The 18776-nt window shown below is 38.6% G+C and overlaps 1 protein-coding gene across 8 annotated transcripts in view; it reads left to right on the top strand.

Annotated features, from left to right (window-relative positions):
• TPK1 (thiamin pyrophosphokinase 1) overlaps positions 1-18776 on the top strand; it is a 352799-nt gene that overhangs the window by 194805 nt on the left and 139218 nt on the right. For all 8 annotated transcript variants that reach the window (XR_003516359.2, XR_003516358.2, XR_003516360.2 and 5 more), the window contains one exon: positions 5659-5805. Coding sequence is in view for 5 of the 8 variants with exons in the window: in XM_027573183.2 (XP_027428984.1) it covers positions 5659-5805 (147 nt within the window). In the remaining 3 variants the exon portion in view is untranslated. The remainder of the gene's footprint in view (positions 1-5658; positions 5806-18776) is intronic.

Raw genomic sequence — 18776 nt, 5'->3', positions numbered from 1 at the left:
TCTATAACAAAAACTGCCTTTTCCTCTTGTTGATTGTTTATTTTGCTGTGTAGAAGCTTTTTAGTTTGGTGCAGTCTCACTTTTTAATTTTGGCTTTTGTTGCTTGTGCTTTTAGTGTCATCTCTAAAAAATGGTTGACAAGACCAATGTCAAGGGTCTTTTTCCCTATGTTTTCTTCTAGAGGTTTTATAGTTTCAAGTCTTATGTTTAAGTCTTCAATTTATTTTGAGTTAATTTTTGTGAGTGGTGTAAGATAAGGGTCCAGTTTTATTCCTCTGCATGTGATTGTCCAGTTTCCTAACATCTCAGTATTTTTAATACAGATTACATCTTAAAATATATATTTTGATGTAATGCATTAAAATATATTTTAGAAATAATTTTACCTCTTTTTAAAAACTTTTAAAATGTAGTTCTTGAGCATTTAAAATTGCCTATATGTATCCCCTTATATTTACATTAGTGCTGTTTTATTCTGTTCTTCTTTTGCCCTAAAAACTTTAGTTCTCAACCTCATGGCAACTTAATCGCTCATTGCTGTAGTCATCGTGACAGTCTTGGTCATTTCCACTCCTGTCTTGATCAAGTAAACTTCTAGGTCACCAATACTTTTTTCAGCAGTACCGTCTTGATTCATGGTAAATTCTATATATACTTGAATGAACCTTCCAAAACACAGACCTCTTGTTTCTGTAAACTTATCCCCTTACTCTTTTAACTAAATTACTCAATTCAGTGAACACACCTAGACCTTGTTGATACAGAAGGTTCTATAAGCCCTCCATAACCTCTGTTTTATCTATTTGACTCTTTTGTGCCCTGACTCCAGCCGTTCTTCAACTCAACCAGGACTCTGATCCATTGACTGTGTTCTTTTACTCTCCTCCAATCTCTGTTTCATTTTTTCATTTATTCAAAAAAACACTTGCTGGACACCTGTTATGTGCCACTTCACGTGTGATGTAATGCTGGCTTACACCCCCTGGCGATTTTGGTGGCTTTGAGCCGTAGTTGTGAGGAGGCTGTGGGTGTGGAGAAGTGGAGAAATTCTGGACTGACTCTTGGAAATACATAGATCATATCCTTCCTCTGCTCAAAACGGCTCCCCACTTGATGCCTGTGAAAGCCGGGGACTTTACAATGGCTTAACAGGTCTCTACGAATTTAATACTTACATTTCACTCTGATTTCTCCCACTAATTTCTCATTTAATTTTAGCAGCTAGCCTCCTGATACTCTTTGAAAATGCCTGGGGCCACGTCACTGCTTCAGGGCCTTACCACAGTCAGTCTGCTGTCTGAAGAACCTGCCCCAGGTGTCCACACACATGGCCACCTCCCTTATCGCTTCTGGGTCTTTGTGCTACTCTAGTACTTTTGCAATGTAGTCTGCCCTAGCTCCTATCGATCGATCTATCTCTCTATTTATTTTTAAAATTTTATTATGTTATGTTAGTCACCATACATGACATCATTAGTTTTTGATGTAGTGTTCCATGATTCCTTGTTTGTGCCTAACACCCAGTGCTCCATGCAGAACGTGCCCTCTTTAATACCCATCACCTAGTTCCTATTTAAAGTGGAAGCACATTCCCAACCTGTCATTTTTGGTCTCCCCTCTCCTGCTCCGTTATTCTCCCAATTTTAGCACTTACCAGCATTTCACATCCTAACTAAGAGATTTATTTGTATGTCTGTCAATTGTGTATTATCCTCCATTTGAATGTCAACGCCATGAAGGCGGGGGTTTTTGTCTTCTTTACTGATATATCGTGTAAGTGTTTAGAATAGCACCTAACACATGGTAAATGATCCATAAATATTACCAGAACTAACACGTATGAAATAAGTTACTTTTTTCAAAAGCCACAGACTATTTGAACCCTTGTTAAGTAGGGAAGTGCTCTTTTGTAGGAATGAGATGATGTTAACTCAGCCTAAAAAATAGCTTCTTGCCTCTCTGGTTATTTATTCAGTTTTTCCTGAGTTTTTATATGCTTAGGGGAAGCTCAGGAAATACTTGTCTGCTCTGTTGCGAACACTGCAGCTAGCATCTGCGATACATGGGCCTCTTCTAGAAGGAGAGATACTCACGTATATCAACAGTTATAACAAAGTGTGACGGGGTATATTGTAAAGAATAATTATATTACTTAAATTGAGAATTTTGTCTGATGCAGACACAGACATCTGAAATTAAAGGCCTTGTTATACATACAGGTCCTAGAAAGGAAGGCATGGTGTGCCATCCTGGGGGCTGCATAGGAGGAGCGCCCAGCAAGCAGGCTCAGACAGGTCGGGAGCTGGAAGATAGAGTGAGGCCCCATGGGAAGTGCTTTACTGGGAGTCAGGGTGGGTAGACAAGCAAAGGCGTGAGAGGATTTCATTGGTCTGTTTGAATGTCACTAGGTCATAGTCCAGAGGGCAAGAAGGGGAAACCTGTGGCAGGGACCAGCCTTATCACCCTGTGCACCTGTTCACCTGGGCCAGGCACTCACAGCCTGTCTGAAGGTGTTGAAGCCTCAGGAAATACAAAGTTTTAAAAATTTACCACACACTGGGTAAAATTAGAAATAAATGCGAAAGGCTTTGGATCCACACAGACGAGTCACCCCGGCAGTCTACAAATGGTCTGTTTCAGATTGAACACTGTCCTAGTGGCGTTGTAGTCCTAAAGATATAACTCTAGTGAAACCCATGTAAATGTGCAGGGGTGTGTCACTCTCTCGTCTATCTCCGTGAATAGCCGACGCCCTACTTAGAGCCAGAGCCCGAGAGCAGCAGAAACCTCCCAGGCTGACCCTCCCCTGCCTTGCCTGCAGCCCCCATTGAGCCTCTAATGTTTTTAATCAGTCTTGCTAAATACTTCCTGTAGGGAGAATGAGTAGTGATGAGAAGTAATCTTGCGGCTTCTTTATTCTGAAAAATTCAATCACTGATCTACAGATACTGCTTATTCATCATGATACCCCAGTGCAGAAGAGGGGAATTAAATTTCAGCCTTAAAGGTTATGGGATCCCTCAAGGCTTAGGGTACAGTAATGAAAAATTGAGAACCTAAAAAAGGCATTCCAGAATCTACATAGTGAATAAACTCTCACCAGGCCTTGCTTCTGATGTGAATTTAGGATTATGTGCGTAAGAATATGCCGTGTGCTAATTTACTAGAGCCTTAGCAGTTTTGCTATATTTCATATATAACTTCTTTGAATGTCTTTTTCTTTAGAGCAAATTCTCTCTAGTTTTTCTGAGGTGGTATATAATTTCTGGGCCTATTCCCCACTGGTCTGGAGTGGCCTTACTAATAAGTCCTCCTAGTTAAGATTAGAAGCCATTTCCCTGACCTGATACCCCAAACAGAAGCAGCCCTCGGCAGGTCTAAGCCTAATCGCCTACAAGTTACCCTCTTTCTCTGACGGTTAAAAGATGTCCCTGTCTTTGCCTATGTATTCAGAGTAATACATGCTTCCCAGGATGCGTGCTCTTCCTGGACCCCAGATCTAATGCTTTGAGTCCTTGAAAGATCTCCAAAACCAGTATCTTAAGACAGGCACACCACACAGGTTTGGCAGGAAGCATCTTATCCAAAGTAAAAATTCCTATTCTCCCTACACTCTGATGAAGTCAGAAACAGAAAACTCATTTCAAATGCCTTGGTTCTTTTTGTAATTTACCTTTTGTGTTTTTATGGGATCCCATTCTGATTTACATATTCCCATAATATAGCAATCAAGCTATTTCTTCCTTACGCGGTGTGTCATTTCTTGCAGTGTCTTCACTTGCTCTTTCATCAAACACTTGCCTGTCTTCAATGTGTTAGGCACTATTCAGAGACCAGGACTCTAACAATGGGACCGGAGAAGCACAGCCTTTGGCTTCATGGACTTCATACACTTACTGTTCCTCCAAGAATGGTACAGGTCATATGGGTGCTTGGTTAACATGGTATTCTTTTAAAATCATGGCATCTTTGTGGACTAAATGTTATTTAAGGTTTTTTTTTCGTGAACTATTTTCAAAACCTAAAAACCACATACGCCGTTTTTAAACATTACCTATTTTATTCCAGATGGAGTGATTATTATTACAGTCCATTGTTATTGTTTGTAAGGTTTCCTTGTAATATTTTAATTAAGCTCTTCAATCCTTCCTCTTCCACAATGACTGTATCTGCTTTGACTGTGTTGATGCATTATGAGATTAGGGTGAGCAGAAGAAGGCACATAGGGTCAAGGGAGGAGGCAGCGCCTCGTGTCCTGTTCTGAAGCCCATTGTCAGCTGCTTTTTGCAGGAGAAGTTTACTCTACTCCCTTTCACTTCCCCACAGCCCATCTTTACCCTTTGTCTTACATAGAAAGAAAGCAGCAAAGTAATTTTATATATTAATATCCTGGAAATATATTTTCAGCAACAGGGGAACATTTAAATAAATTATACTTTAGTTATAGGAAATGCTGTCTTGAAAGTGTTAAGTAGAAAAATAACATCAAAGTATAGGTAATAATAACAAAAATGTTAAAAATATGTAACTATAATAATACTAAAAATAATACGGCAATAGAATAAGAGCTAATATTTTTTACTATTAAATTTTTATTTAAATTCCATTTTTGTTAACAGATACTGTATTATTAGTTTCAGGGGTAGAATTTAGTGACCATCAGTTACATATAACACCCAGTACTCACCACATCAACTGCCCTCCTTAATGCCCATCACCCAGTTACCCCATCCCCCTACCCATCTCCCCGCCAGAATCCTCATTTGTTTTAAAAAAGGGAAAATAATATAAAGCTGTATTGGCATAAAAATATCTGGAACCCTCAGTTTGTTTCCTAGAGTTAAGAGCCTCTTATGGTTTGCCTCCCTCTGTTTTCATCTTATTTTTCTTTCACTTTCCCTGTGTTCATCTGTTTTGTTTCTTAAGTTACACATATGAGTGAAATCATATGGTATCTTTCTCTGACTGACTTATTTCGCTTAGCATAATACCCTCTAGTTCCATCCACATTGTTGCAAATGGCAAGAGAATAATAGCTAATATTTTTTAAACAATCACCATGTCATGAACATGTTCTAAATGCTTTACACTTAACTCCTTTAATTACCTCATTTAAACCCTGCAACAACCTTATCGATTGGCAAATACTATCCAATTTTTGCACGTAAACATAAAAATGAAGCCCTGAGAGTTTAGGCAACATTGCTAGGTTCAGTAAAAAGATGGTACAGGTCTTCAAGATACTTGAATTCTAGTGGGGCGACAAACCTGTGTGTTATAAGAAGAGCCCATGGGTATGCTTTGGGGATGGATGGGAGAGGCACCAGCTGAGAAATCAGGGAAGATTCCAAATGGAAGGAACACATAAACAGAGCTGTAAAGGAAGAGTTGACTAGTTTTCCAGGTCAACAGGCAGATGGGAAAAACATAAAATTTGTACTTGAAAGAGTTGGTCTCGAAATGTGACTGCTACTCACCAATTATGTGACTTTAAACAAGTAACTTCATTCCTTCATCTGAACAACAGAAGTGATATCTACCATTTCTCTAAGGCTTATCACATAAAATACAGTATTGAAAGCTCTGTTTCATTGTTAGATGCTATTTAATTATTGAAAATACATTATGTGACTTTCAGGTTTTTTTTGCCTTGCTTAGGTGGATGTAATTGTGACCTTGGGAGGTCTTGGTGGGCGTTTTGACCAGATTATGGCATCTGTGAACACCCTGTTCCAAGCTATGTGCATCACTTCTGTGCCAATTATAATAATCCAAGAGGAATCTCTCATCTACCTGCTTCAGCCAGTAAGTGAAGAATAAATATAATGTCAGCAGTTTGCTTCCACAGAACTTTTAACATTTGAGTAGACTTGCCGAAAACATGAGCCTACTGTGTGTCTTCGAAGTTGACACATGAGTGAAGTTGACCATGTTTGCCTACTTGTGTTTACCCTGATCTACTGCCTCAGAGCATGGAACAGCAAAAATGTACAGGAGACGCCTCAAAGTTTTCATTTTGTTATGCCCAGAAAATAAATATTTTGTAACTTTCAATTAAATTGACTAAGAATTAAATTTAACACTTTTGCATTTTGAGCAGCTGAATGTGAATGCCACTTGAGAAAAATCTCAACAGAGGAAACACAAAGCTTGGCAAATATTTCAAATGGAATTCTCATATATTTTCAGTGTTGTCGTTATAATTGGAAACTGGATTTGATTTTGTTAAGCACTAAGAAGAAAAGCCTTAGCTTTTACTCTTCATAAGTTGCCTGCTTATTAATTTCACTGCCTCGGAATAAATTTCTAATGATCATATCATTCACTTCCCATGATGAATATCAAGGAAATTTTCTATCAACATAGTGCTTAGAATAGAATTCTTATTAAATAAGTTTTATAAGGTTGATCAGTGAATTCCTCTAGAAAAATAATCATTTGGTAACATTTTTAAAAGATAGTGGACAGTTGTTCTTTTTTGCCTCTCATTGTAATGTACTGCTTACAGCATTGCTTCTACCCATCTGCTATCCACCATCTGTAGCATGTCATTACCTAAAAATTGTTGTTTGGTTAATATAGGTACAATGCATGCTCCCTGTTGTTCAGCCAGCTTTGCCTTTTTTTTTCCTGGCTCTTTGCATTGCCTAACTTTGTTGTTTTCTGGAACACTTCCTATGAGATGTGAAAAGGGAGCTGAAGAATTCCGTTTTCAAACTCCATACTACTGTCCATTTATTTAGTCAACAACCATTGTGGAGTGCCTGCTATTTATTCCACTGCTATGCAGCTGAGGACTAAGAACACTAGTAATGTGATCTTTGTTCTCTAGCAAAGAAGTCATTTATAAAAACATAAAGCACCGTTAAAAGATTGGTACATAAATGAGATGAAAGATTATATGATTTGGTCATAAGTATAGTAAGGAAAGTCCACTCAGAGGCACTCACATTTTATTCACTCAGTTAATTCAACAAATATTTATTGGTTACCTGCTATACACCAGGCACTTACTTACCCAGGGATGTGGCAGCCAACTAAAGAGACAAAATCCCTGGTTTTCATTCTCCTGAGGCTACACTGGAGCAGGAGCTTCGAGGATGAGTTGATGTTTGCTGTGGGAGATGGTGAGGAAGCCACACAAGGTGGAAGGAGCCACTAAAGAAGGGTAGAGGCACAGGGCATGTCTTAGGATCTGCAATATGGAAAATGCTAGGAAGATAAGACTAGAAAACTACTTAGATCATGAAGAGTCTTGAATTCTGCACTGTGGAGTATGGACGTTTTTGCTCTAGGTAATGGGAAGTCATTAAAATATTTCACTTAGTGGTATGACATGAGCAGCTATGCTTCTTAGATTTCTAATTATGTGTTTGTTAAATACCTGTTAATCTCCTAACAATTTCTGAAGCATGAAACTTTCTACTATTATAAATCATTGAGCTTTATTATATTATATTGAACTGATAGTGTGATTGCTAAAGTAGTCACCTGTAACTTGACTGTAGGTAGATATTCTAGTGAATAGATTACTAGTTGAAGCTGCAGTACAACAATTTTTAAAAAGTAAAAAAGGGAAGATTAACTGATAGAAAAAGCCACATCTGAAAAAATGACTTTTGCCCTTAAGAATTGTTCAGTGTGTTTGGTGTTCTGTACCATCGTTGTAATGTGTATAATTGTGGACTTCCTAAGGTGCCTTCAGCTAGGGATTCACTGAATTTCCTCCATTTACAGGTTGCTGTCTGTCATCCGTTTGGAAAACTCAGCCATTAGTTTTTCAAATATTGTCTTAGTACTGTTCTTCTCCCTTCCTTGGCAACTCCAATTAACTGTAATTAAGATCCTCCAGTTGTATCATGTGTATCTCAAAACTTCTCCTTCACGTTTTGTATGCTTTAACCTCCCCGGGCTGCATTCCGAAGCTCATCACCCATATTCTGTACCACTCTTCTGCTTTAGCCATGTCTATTTTGCTGCTAAAACCATCCACAGAGTTTTAAATTCCTGCCATGATTCTTCTCTCTTATATGCCTGTCTTCTATTCATTTTTTCAAGATTCTTTCTTTAAAACATAATTGTCATACTTACTTTATTGTCAAGAGTAATTCTAATACCTGTGGTCTTTATAAGTCCACTGTCTTGTATTCACTTTCACTTTTATATTTTGTAACCTCGATTCCTTCTGTGTGTTATGATTTTTGGCCATGACCTTATATTTCTGGGAACTTCACCTGTGGGAATTATTTGAAGTGTGAGTTAAAAGTGGGTCCATGGAGAATTTAGAGCAGACTCCTAGCCCGGTTTTCGTAGGCATTAACGACTTAGGATATCTGTGGAGACTTTTTGACCATATAGGTGTTGTGAATTCTAGCAGTTCTGCTAGGTTACAGGTGCTCAGGGGAGACTTGCCCCCTCTTCTCAGCTGCAGAGTACCAGGGCTTGGTTGGGCAGTTTTCCTAGTGGTCCAGTGGGAGTGTTATTTATATTCATTTACACTGAAAGTCTCTGCTTTATATGGTGCAGTCTCCTTTTACACTCCCAGCGTCGGCAGGCCTTGGGCCTTGTCTCCTGATGACCTTCCATACTTGGATGCCTTGGAAATCAAAGCTCAAGTTCATCTGCTTTGGTAAACACCAAATATTTCAAAGGTGAAAGTTAGATTTGATTTTCTTTTTCAGTCAGACCTTAGTTTTTGGCTTCTGAGTATCCTTAAAAAAAAACAAATGTTTGATGCCTTTTAAAAGACTTCTTTAACTTTTTTCTAGCACTTTTTATTGTTTTAAGTTGGTCAGGGTACTAATTTGTCATACTGCCTCTGTAAGTCAGGTTTTGCCCTGCCTATGTGACAGGAGTAATTAACCCCCAATCTCAGAGGCTTACCTGAGATTAGGTTTTTGAGGTTTTTTTCTCATCAGTAGAATATCTGGTCTGGTTTGGGCGGCATCCTTCATTTTATATCTAAGCCAACTGGAAGAAATTGTGGCATCTGGGGAAAAGATAGCCAGAAAGTGGCACTGCATGTTTTTAAAGGCCAGGCCTGGCTATGTCCTCTGTCACCTTTGGTGGGAACACAGTGACATTCCCCAGCGCACTGCAAGGCAGTCTAGGAAAAGAAGGCTGTGGCCCAGGGAGAGGAACCACTGTGTGAGCACAGAACACTGTCTCTTTCAAACTGCCAGAAACTGAAGTTTGGAAAGAAAGTCTGGAATCATGACCCTACATAATTTCTAGGAGCATATTTTTTTTCTCATTTATTAAATATGTTAAACTTAGTTGTTAAAACAAAATGCTCAGTTCTCCCAACATAGTCATCATATCATATCATAGGCTACATGCTCCAAAACAATGCCTTCTGGATTCTTTGGTATTGTGATTTTGTCTCATTGAAATAACTAGGAAATTACCTATCCTAAGAAAGTAATGATTACATAGTATGGGGCAGAAACCTGCACAGTCACACCCTCTGTCATGTAGAGGGGTGACAGTATTTAGCATAGACTTCTACCTGTGGGGTTAAGAGTGATGGCTTTGCTTCTTTTTGGCACTAGTTCTAGAGAAATCTTCCCAGATTGTGCTCTTCCTCTCTCTCTCTCTCTCTGTCAAATAAATAAAATCTCCCCAGAAACACGTACTAGGTCCCTGCTTTTCAATTGCTTTTAGTAAGAGAACACTAAGACAATTATTGGTATAAATGCAAAAGTCAAAATGAGTATGTTTGAGGGTTTAGGATATGAACCAATCTTATATAGTATGCCATATTTTGAACCGTTTTAATTATGCACTTATGAAATGTGATTAACACCAAAACTTAATCAAAAGCTCTACTAAAATTAGTTCATAGAAACATTCTGCATTCTAGAAATGAGACTCAGATCATTGAGCTGAACTGACTCTGCCATGTGTGTTTTGATGTTATCCATGTACGAGAGCATACATCTCTATTAGGCAGTGTGCATGTTTTGGGAGAATACTCAGGGTGTCTATAGTTGCTGTTCATTGTTTATGGGACTGATCATAATCACAATCACAATGGACATAAGAAACCTCATAACTTTAAATTGAAACCATTTTCAAATATTGTGGAACTAGGGCCCAAGAAAATCAATCTGGTATGCTTCAGTGCCAAATAAAGAATAGTTTGAAACTTTTTAAATGTATTTTTTAATTGAAAGTCAACAAATAGCTGTTCTCAGAAAGGAAGATCATTTTGGAACTTTTACAAGAAGCATCTAATTTGAGCTTCATAACAATACTGTGAGAAAGCAGGACAGGTACGTCAGTCACACAGCAAAGTGTTTTGACCTAACACTTTCCACTACACTACATTTCCTCTTTCTTAGGGCTAGTGGATTAACGTGCAAATAGCAAACTCGTAGAACAAGTTACAGTTCATAGGCTGGTAATTATCCATAAACAATGTTTAACTGAGGGGCCAGTTGGTGTGTGTCTAGGGTTGTGTGTGTGTGTAATTATTCTTAACAACATTTTCAAATAAGATGAATTTGGGGTACACTTTATGGGTATATCCCACCCCGTTGCTCCCCTAAACTAAACAAAAATGACTCTGAATCTCCCTCAAGTATAACAAAATCTACGTACATCAAGAATTTTTATCATTTAAGAAGATTGAGTGAGATTACCTTTGAGCTTTGCTAAAAATACTTCAAAAGTGGTGAAATTCAATGTAAATGCTAATTATTATGAGTATTATTTTTGAGAACAGTGTTTTCTAGAATTGGTTCTGTAATTATAGATTGTCTGAAATTGAAGATAATAGCAGGAGGATGAGACATGTTATGGGAACTGTTGGTATGACTGATAAAATGTTTCGGTGCTGTGCTTTGCTAAGAGAACTCATCTGTGTCTTTTAAGTGGCAGTGATAGCCCTAGACCATGGGACTAAAATGTACTTTTTTAAATCTTTATAAAAAAGCCACCCAAACCCCAAATTATCTTAGCATTTCTGCGATAGTCTACACGTGAGACTCTCTTGAGACTGTTAGATAAATAAGTCAGTGCCCTTCATTCATGAGCAGAGAGTCCTTTCGGTCACTGCGGGCTGACCCGCATGTCCAGAGGCCGTTCCCTTAAAGTTATAGAGGTTGTTCCAGACCAGAGTCTTTCATCTGTGTTCTCTCTTCATTCCCCTTTCTGTGACTTACTTTGGTTATTACAAATTGAATTTTAAGACAAGGAGACAATAGTATAGTTCCAGATCTATATAAATATGGAAAGATGTTTGGAATTTTTAGCTGGTTTATTTTTGAATATATAATGTCTTTTATAGTGTTTTGGCATATTTCACTTGCTATGGGTCAAAATATCATTTTGACTGAAAGCCTCAGTAGGTAGCATTTACTTTAAAAATGACAGATTGTACATTCCTTCATATAGAAAATTAAAAATAGAATGCATAATAGCTCCTCTCTTAAAAGTAAGCATTTCTCTTTTACTTTCCAAAATGTCTTCTTAATAAGACTTTATGACCTTTTATGAGCAGGAGATTTTATGAAACCAGTGAGAGACATTTTCGACATGAAACACTACTGATATCAATTACTAGTTAGACTGTATTCCTCATGAAGACATTTAGATGCTCCCAGCCATGTTTATCATGCTAGCCATGCAGAGTGTGGTTGGTTCCAGATTTCTCATACGTACTTTCTCATTTTCTGGTCCTGTGCTTCTCAGGAGTATAGAAACATTAGCTTCTGTACACTGAGCATAAATTATCTTTTATCTGCAAGTTTTATGGCAGTTGGTAATACAAGTTAATAGGATTTATGACCAAGAAATGAGATGTCCAAGAGTTAATAAGGCGTGCCTTTTACATTATCCTAAACCTTGTTCAGTGATTCCTAGTCAGGATTCCAGTATCTGATGCAGGGGAATGGTGTTACAGAGCAGACTTCCATCACTTTTTATCTCACCTGAGCAAACTTCTAAATATGTTGTAAACATTTCTTCCTCATGATCTTAGTCATGTTTACTACTACTTGTTTTTTCACTCACTAGAACAATTATTTGCTGTTTAAATTTCTCACATTTTATAAATTAGACATTTGCAATGCTGGTAATGAATATGATAGGAACATGTTAAGAGTCTGATAGAAGCTGGGTATCCAGGATGTAAATTTGGCACGCAGGGTGGTCTCTGCTGCGAACTGAGGGTATGGGTCTGTCTACCCACATGTCCAGGACGATCTCAACAGTGACAGCACCAGGGAAGTGATTCTCAGAATATCAACCATATAGTAGGGGCGCCTGGGTGACTCAGTCTAGTGTCCAGCTCTTGATCTTAGCTCAGGTCTTGATCTCAGGGTCATGCGTTTAAGCCCCACCGTGGGCTCCAGGCTGGGTATGGAGCCTATTTAAAAATGAAACTATATCGTAGCATAGAACCGTTAAATATTAGTGTAAATGGTATAAAACCTTAAAGATCATTTTGTGGATAAGCAATTGTAGGCACTTAAAGGTAAAGTGATTTGCCCAAAGTCATACAGAATGTTTCTTTGAAAGAAAATGGATGCTAAACATGAGGTGGATCTCAGGCAGCAGTGGTCTGAAAAGGACCACCAGGCATCTCCTCTCTAAGAATGGGCCGTCGCATTGAGCTCTCGCTTTCCTCTTCCATAACTCCAAGTGCTAACCCATTCCTTCCTCTGCCCTACTACCCATCAAAGCTTGCTTTTCCCCCTTCCTCCTCTACAGGGAGTTTTAAAATTATAAACCAAAACCTATCCTGTTTAGAACATTGTGTTAGTCTTAGTATGTTATTATGAAAGCATGACATTTAATGAGCAATAAGACAACAAAATTCTAGAACTATACAATTCTCATTTTTCTAAGTGCCCTAATGTCCTCTTTAGATTGCCGTAGAAATATTTCCTTTATGGTTTTATTCATGTTTAATTAAACTAATTTTATGTAACTAAGAAGTTAAACCACACATTCTTAAAAGAGTTTGTTTTATAGGTATTGTGTTCTGTTTTGTTGATTTACAGCATAGAATATTTCATCAACGAACACTCTTCAAACACCTGTTATGTAGTAGATACTGTGGCAGGCAGTGAGAATGTGGAAATAAAGCAAATGGCTTCTGTTCTACTGCTCATAGTTCAGTGAAAAGCCAGGAGAATAAATTGCAAAACTCAGAAATCTGTTAGAAAAATATAGTGAGTGCAGGGGTCCTGGGTGGCTCAGTTGGTTAAGCTTCTGGCTCTTGATCTCAGCTCAGGTCTCGATCTCAGGATCGAAAGTTCAAGCCCTGGGTTGGGCTCCATGCTGGGTGTGGAGCCTCCTTCAAAACAAAACACTGAGTGCTGTGAGGATGGCATGGAAAAAGCATCTAATCCAGATTGGTGACGGGGTTGGTGGTGATCATGGAGATAGTTTCTCAGGGGAGATAACATCTAATGGGGAGTTAGGCAAAGAGAGATGAATAAAGACATTTGATGTGGAAGGAGTATCATGTGCAAGGCAACCTGGGAGAACTTGGCACAATTGCTAGATCCTTGGGAGCTGTAGGAGATGCAGCTAGAGGTTTATAAAGGTAGAGGGACTTGTTTGCATTCTCAGGTGGATGGTCTTCATATTGATGGCAGAGCTCAGGTATTAAGCATTTTTATCAAGGGAATGGCATTAGATTACCATTTAGAGAGTTTAGTGTGGTAGCAATGTTGGATAAATTGGTTAGGGAAGAGATGGAGGCCATTCAACTCTGAGAAATCCAAAAAAGAAATGATGAATAAGTCAACTTCACTTTGCTGATTGAGTTCCTTGAGATGTGTGCTCGAAAGTCTTCTTTGGAGGAATACGGGGCGTGGGGAGTCAATGTGATGACTAGGATTTTGGATTAGGCAGTTGGTTGCTGTCTTTCTTTAAAATAGCTAATATGAGAAGAACAGGTGAAGATAGGAAGTTGGTCAGCTGACACGGACACAAAGAGATTGATCTGTCTTTGAAACTATGTAGAAGTGCTTAAATATAGATATATAGATGTCTGTAGAATAATTTCTCCTTTTGGGCAATTCTGTGTGTGTGTGTGTATGTGTGTGTGTGTGTGTGATTCTACTCAACTTATACACACACACACACACACACACACACAGCTTGACCTGGTGATATACCTTGAGAATCATGAACACACACATGGTAATTAAAAACTTGGAGTGGAGTCTTACACATTGAAAGAGGGTATGGAGTGAAAAGGTCAATGGCAGAACCCTACAGAATAGAATACCTTAATGGAAAAGAAATAGAACTACAAGAGTGGTATCACTGAGACCAAGGTGGTTTCGAGTTTTAAGAGGTAAGGAGTGATCAGCTAAGGCGTTGAGAATATAAAAGATAGACTAAGTTTGGCAGCTCAAAAGGAACTTGATCAGGTACAGTTTTCATGGCAAAATATGGGTAGAAACCAGATTACTTTGAGTTGATTATTAAATAGGAAGGGATGTAGAAATCCATTGCTCTTGCTAACACTTTCTTACTGTTCATTCACTTTAGTTGAATTTGGGGGACTAACCTGGGAAGTAATGATGACTTATAAAATTATTTTGGTGAGGCCGTTTTCCAAGCTGAACAAAACCAGAACATGAATGTTAGGGATTATACCTTTCTTTCGCGGCATGAGCAGAAGTTCAGCTACCATGCTATGCGTCTGTAAGATGGCTTGCACAGTGATGGACGCTGGCTGTGTCACTAGATGCTGGTGAAGCGCTTTTCAACCTATTTCAAGTCTGTCTGCTCTTCCTGGCCTGCCCCCGGTTCCACAGTCCTCGTGGGCCCTTCCCTTCCTCCTCTACGTGGGCACCTTGGTCTGGGGCTAAGTGTGAAGCTTTGAATTTGACCTTTAAATCTCCCTCTTGCTGGTCTATCATCTTCTCAGTGTTACACAACCTAAGAAACTGGTCCATCAGTTGTTTTCCAAACTGACCACAACTACTGCTTTTCTGTGCCACAAATAATTTTTTAAGTCACTCTCTTAAAGCCCTACTCAAATTTTCTGACTTCTACACAGAATTTCCAAGTAAGCCTTTCTGAACTTCCCTCATTTGGATCATTTTCATCACTCTTTAAAAATCTTTTTTCTCCCATGGACCCCAAACAGTCTATCCATAAGACAGAATTTACTAAGTTATAACTTTTCTCATTTTCTAAACCTTAAAAAAATTACAGTTACATATTAATGATCAAAGATGAAATAATGATCACACTTAGTTCATCTGATGCTAGCCAAATGCAAATAAATAGGAAGTTTTAGACGATCTAAATATACTATTGCCATTAACAAGTGTTCATGATTGCCTCCTCTTATACAATACAGGGTGGCTGGGCGTCGCAGGCTGTGACTTAGTCCACTTATTTCTCTGCTGTCATGCGCTTTCTTCCTATTTCGTTGAAAGCTCATTTGAGGAAGTGGTGGCTGCTTTCGGTGGCTGCCAGTGTGTTTCTACCCTTGAGGACGATGGTGGCAGGGCTGGTAGGTTTTAAGGCAACCTGGATACAATGAAGTCTCAGAGGGAAAGGCATGCAATAACAGCCCGATACCCACCACTCACACATACAGCTTACAAGTTCCTTAACCTTGTAGGAGTCTTTCACTAAGGAGGGCTTATAGAAAGATGACCCCTCAGCAAAAACCTATGGTGATCCTTCAGTGATTCCAAAGGAACAAGGGAGGAAATATCAAATTCAGTATCTATGGAAACTGTTTAAAAACTTACTTGAACATTGGCCTTTCATTTTCACCCATGAGTAACAGAGAATCCATTTTGGAGACTGGATGCAATCCATAAGCCTGCTGTGTAAAATAGAAAATACAGCATCAGCGTTTGTGTGAGCTCTGTCATCCTAATTCATCATAATCCAATTGTAGGTAACGTAAGGGAATATTGAGTGCTAGGTGTCAGAGTTTCCTTTAGTTCCCCTTCCACAGTCCTCTGTGGCAAGGACGTGAGCACACTGTGTCATGTAGACTTAGTTCAATTGAGCGTTGCTTCAGCATCTCTCTTTGATTGAAAACAAAAGGTTGCCAATGCGGTATCAATGAACTGTGAAGTGATCCGAGTGTTACCAGCAGGGAAATGAAATGAGCCTCTGGGAAGAAGATTGGCACAAGTGAAAGTTTCTGTATAAAGGGCTTCCTACGGCTCTAGCCGGGTGGTATTACTTTTTATCCAATTAAGATTTTTCCCCCCTGAATTTGGGAGCATTTTGATCTTGTTTGTTCCCAAAACGATCAAAACTGAAAGTGAAGAAAAAGTGGAAAACGTATCAAAATAAAGTTCAGCTAGAAAGGCTGGGATTTGAGGGTACTTATTTAAACTGTGCATTCACCCTCCTGGATGTTATGAAGCTCTTCCAAGGAATGGTGTAAGGTGCCTTGCCCTCCTACACACACACACACACACACACACACACACACACACACACACACACACACACACACACACACACACACACTGCATGTAACATACATGCGCGCACACACACACAAGTGTGTGTGAATCTCAGCACTTCTAAGCCAATCTTAGAGGAAGGAAAGTAAGTGTACTCTCTGGTCAACTGGGGAGGATTTCTTTTCTTTTTCTCCTTTTTCTTTTTTTTTGAAAACCACTATCCTACATAGTTGTCTTTTAAAAGGTCCACTTAATCCTTCATAACTTTGTCATGATCAGAATTATATTTGACTTGCATGCATATGGAATAGTTTAACAGTGAAATTTATAAAAATGCATCAAAGTTAGGAACCAAGTTAGCAAAGCAGAGTATAACCTAGGATGAGCTACAGACTGAGAAAGAGGGTTAAACTTACTTTGACAGAGAATAGCATTAAAGATGCCCCAATCCCATATTATCTTCTGAAGCTGACTATGTGATATCAAGTAGAGAAGATAGTCTCAGTGTCAAAGACATACTGTCTGTTAATATACCTCTGGAATCTCTTGAGAGCCTTGTAGGAATTATAAAATAACCTCTGTACCTGAAAGGTTGGAATATTATATTTTAATAGTATTTGTAGAGCTACACAGCTTTTCACGTGTATGAAGTCCTATCAGCAGCATCTCACTTGACTCTCCGGCAGTCCTCTTAAGCAGAGCACTCATGTTCATTGTTTCTATTTCTCAGATGAGGAAACTCTGCACAGAACAATATTGTAAGAGTATGGTACATCCATGGATAGTCTAGGAATTTTCTTTTTTTTTTTTTAAAGATTTTATTTATTTATTCATGAGAGACACAGAGAGAGAGAGCGAGAGAGAGGCAGAGGGAGAAGCAGGCTCCCAAGGAGCAGGGAGCCCGATGTGGGACTCGATCCCAGGACTCTGGGACCATGACCTGAGCCGAAGTCAGACGCTTAACCATCTGAGCCACCCAGGCGCCCTAGTCTAGGAATTTTCTTAATCCTACTCTTGTGCCATTTGCTTTATAGCCTTCTGTTAAAACTCATGCCTATTCTCTGAATTTCAGTGGATCCATATGGGGCTCCAAAAGAATGAAGGAAAGGTAACCAGTTGCAATCATTATCTATGCATGAAGAGTGGCTCATTCAGGAGTAGGCATTGAAATCATCTACACAGCTTTATTTTTTTCCTTAGTCAACTTTTTTATTATGGAAAGAGTCATGTTTACAGGGAATTTGAAAGACTAGCATGATGAACAACATATTCCAACCATTTGTAATTTTTTTAAACATTTTATCATGTGTGTTTTATGTATAAATTTTTTTTTTCTTTTGGTAACCATTTGAAAGTAAGTTGCAGATATCACATCTCGTTGTTCTAAATACTTCAACGTGGAGGATGATATTTAGAAACCAAGATCCAGGTAATAGATGTGCTTATTGCTACTGTGTGGCATTGCTTTTAGACTTTTTCAGTAAACAGAGCTAAGAAACAGCAAAAAGGTGTGTGTGTGTGTATATGTATAAATCATAGGTCCACATTGATATTTTGAATTCAGTTTTAATATGTAGTTTTTAAACTTTTATATTTTTATTTCTTTAACCACCCCCCCCACACACACACAAAATCCTGACTTGAAATGCTATACTTGTATTATACTATAGTATACAGTAGCCAGTTTCAGATTTATAATACCCACATTACTACTAACAGTAAAGCTACTGAGTGAAATTTAAGATTTCTTTGTAGGTCTGTCTTTAAATTATATCCCAGCCAGAGTACTGTATCTAAAATTTCTCACTTTAAATATTAAAATTTGTTCTTTCTGTGGTTATGCTGCCTATTTAATATACTGTTAAGCTCATTTGTTGCAGTTGATTTAAAGTTATAAAACCTTATTTTTTTAATTATTTGAAATATTTTACAAATAGTTATATAGCCTAAAGGCAAAGCTTGATTAAAGATACCCTTGGGAGAGGTCTTGCTTTTATTCCTATCTCCGTCACCACCACCACCCTCCTTCAGAATTTTTCAGATTCTTGCAAAAAAATAAAACCCAAACCAAAACAAATATGTACACATTTTCTCATTCTCCCCCCTTTTTTAAAAAAAAAAATTTATTTATTTGACAGAGAGACACAGCAAGAGAGGGAACACAAGTGGGGGGGGGAGGGAGAGGGAGAAGCAGGCTTCCCGCTGAGCAGGGAGCCCGATGTAGGGCTCGATACCAGGACCCTGGGACCATGACCTGAGCCGAAGGCAGACGCTTAACGACTGAGCCACCCAGGTGCCCCTCATTTCCCCCTTTTTATATGAAATTTAGCATACTATCTATATGTCTCTACCTCCTTTTTTTTCACATAT

The sequence above is a fragment of the Zalophus californianus genome, chromosome 12, assembly GCF_009762305.2.
Source record: "Zalophus californianus isolate mZalCal1 chromosome 12, mZalCal1.pri.v2, whole genome shotgun sequence".
Taxonomy (NCBI): Eukaryota; Metazoa; Chordata; class Mammalia; order Carnivora; family Otariidae; genus Zalophus; species Zalophus californianus.
Note: the sequence above shows the minus strand (reverse complement) of the source record. Positions and strands in the feature narration are given on the sequence as shown.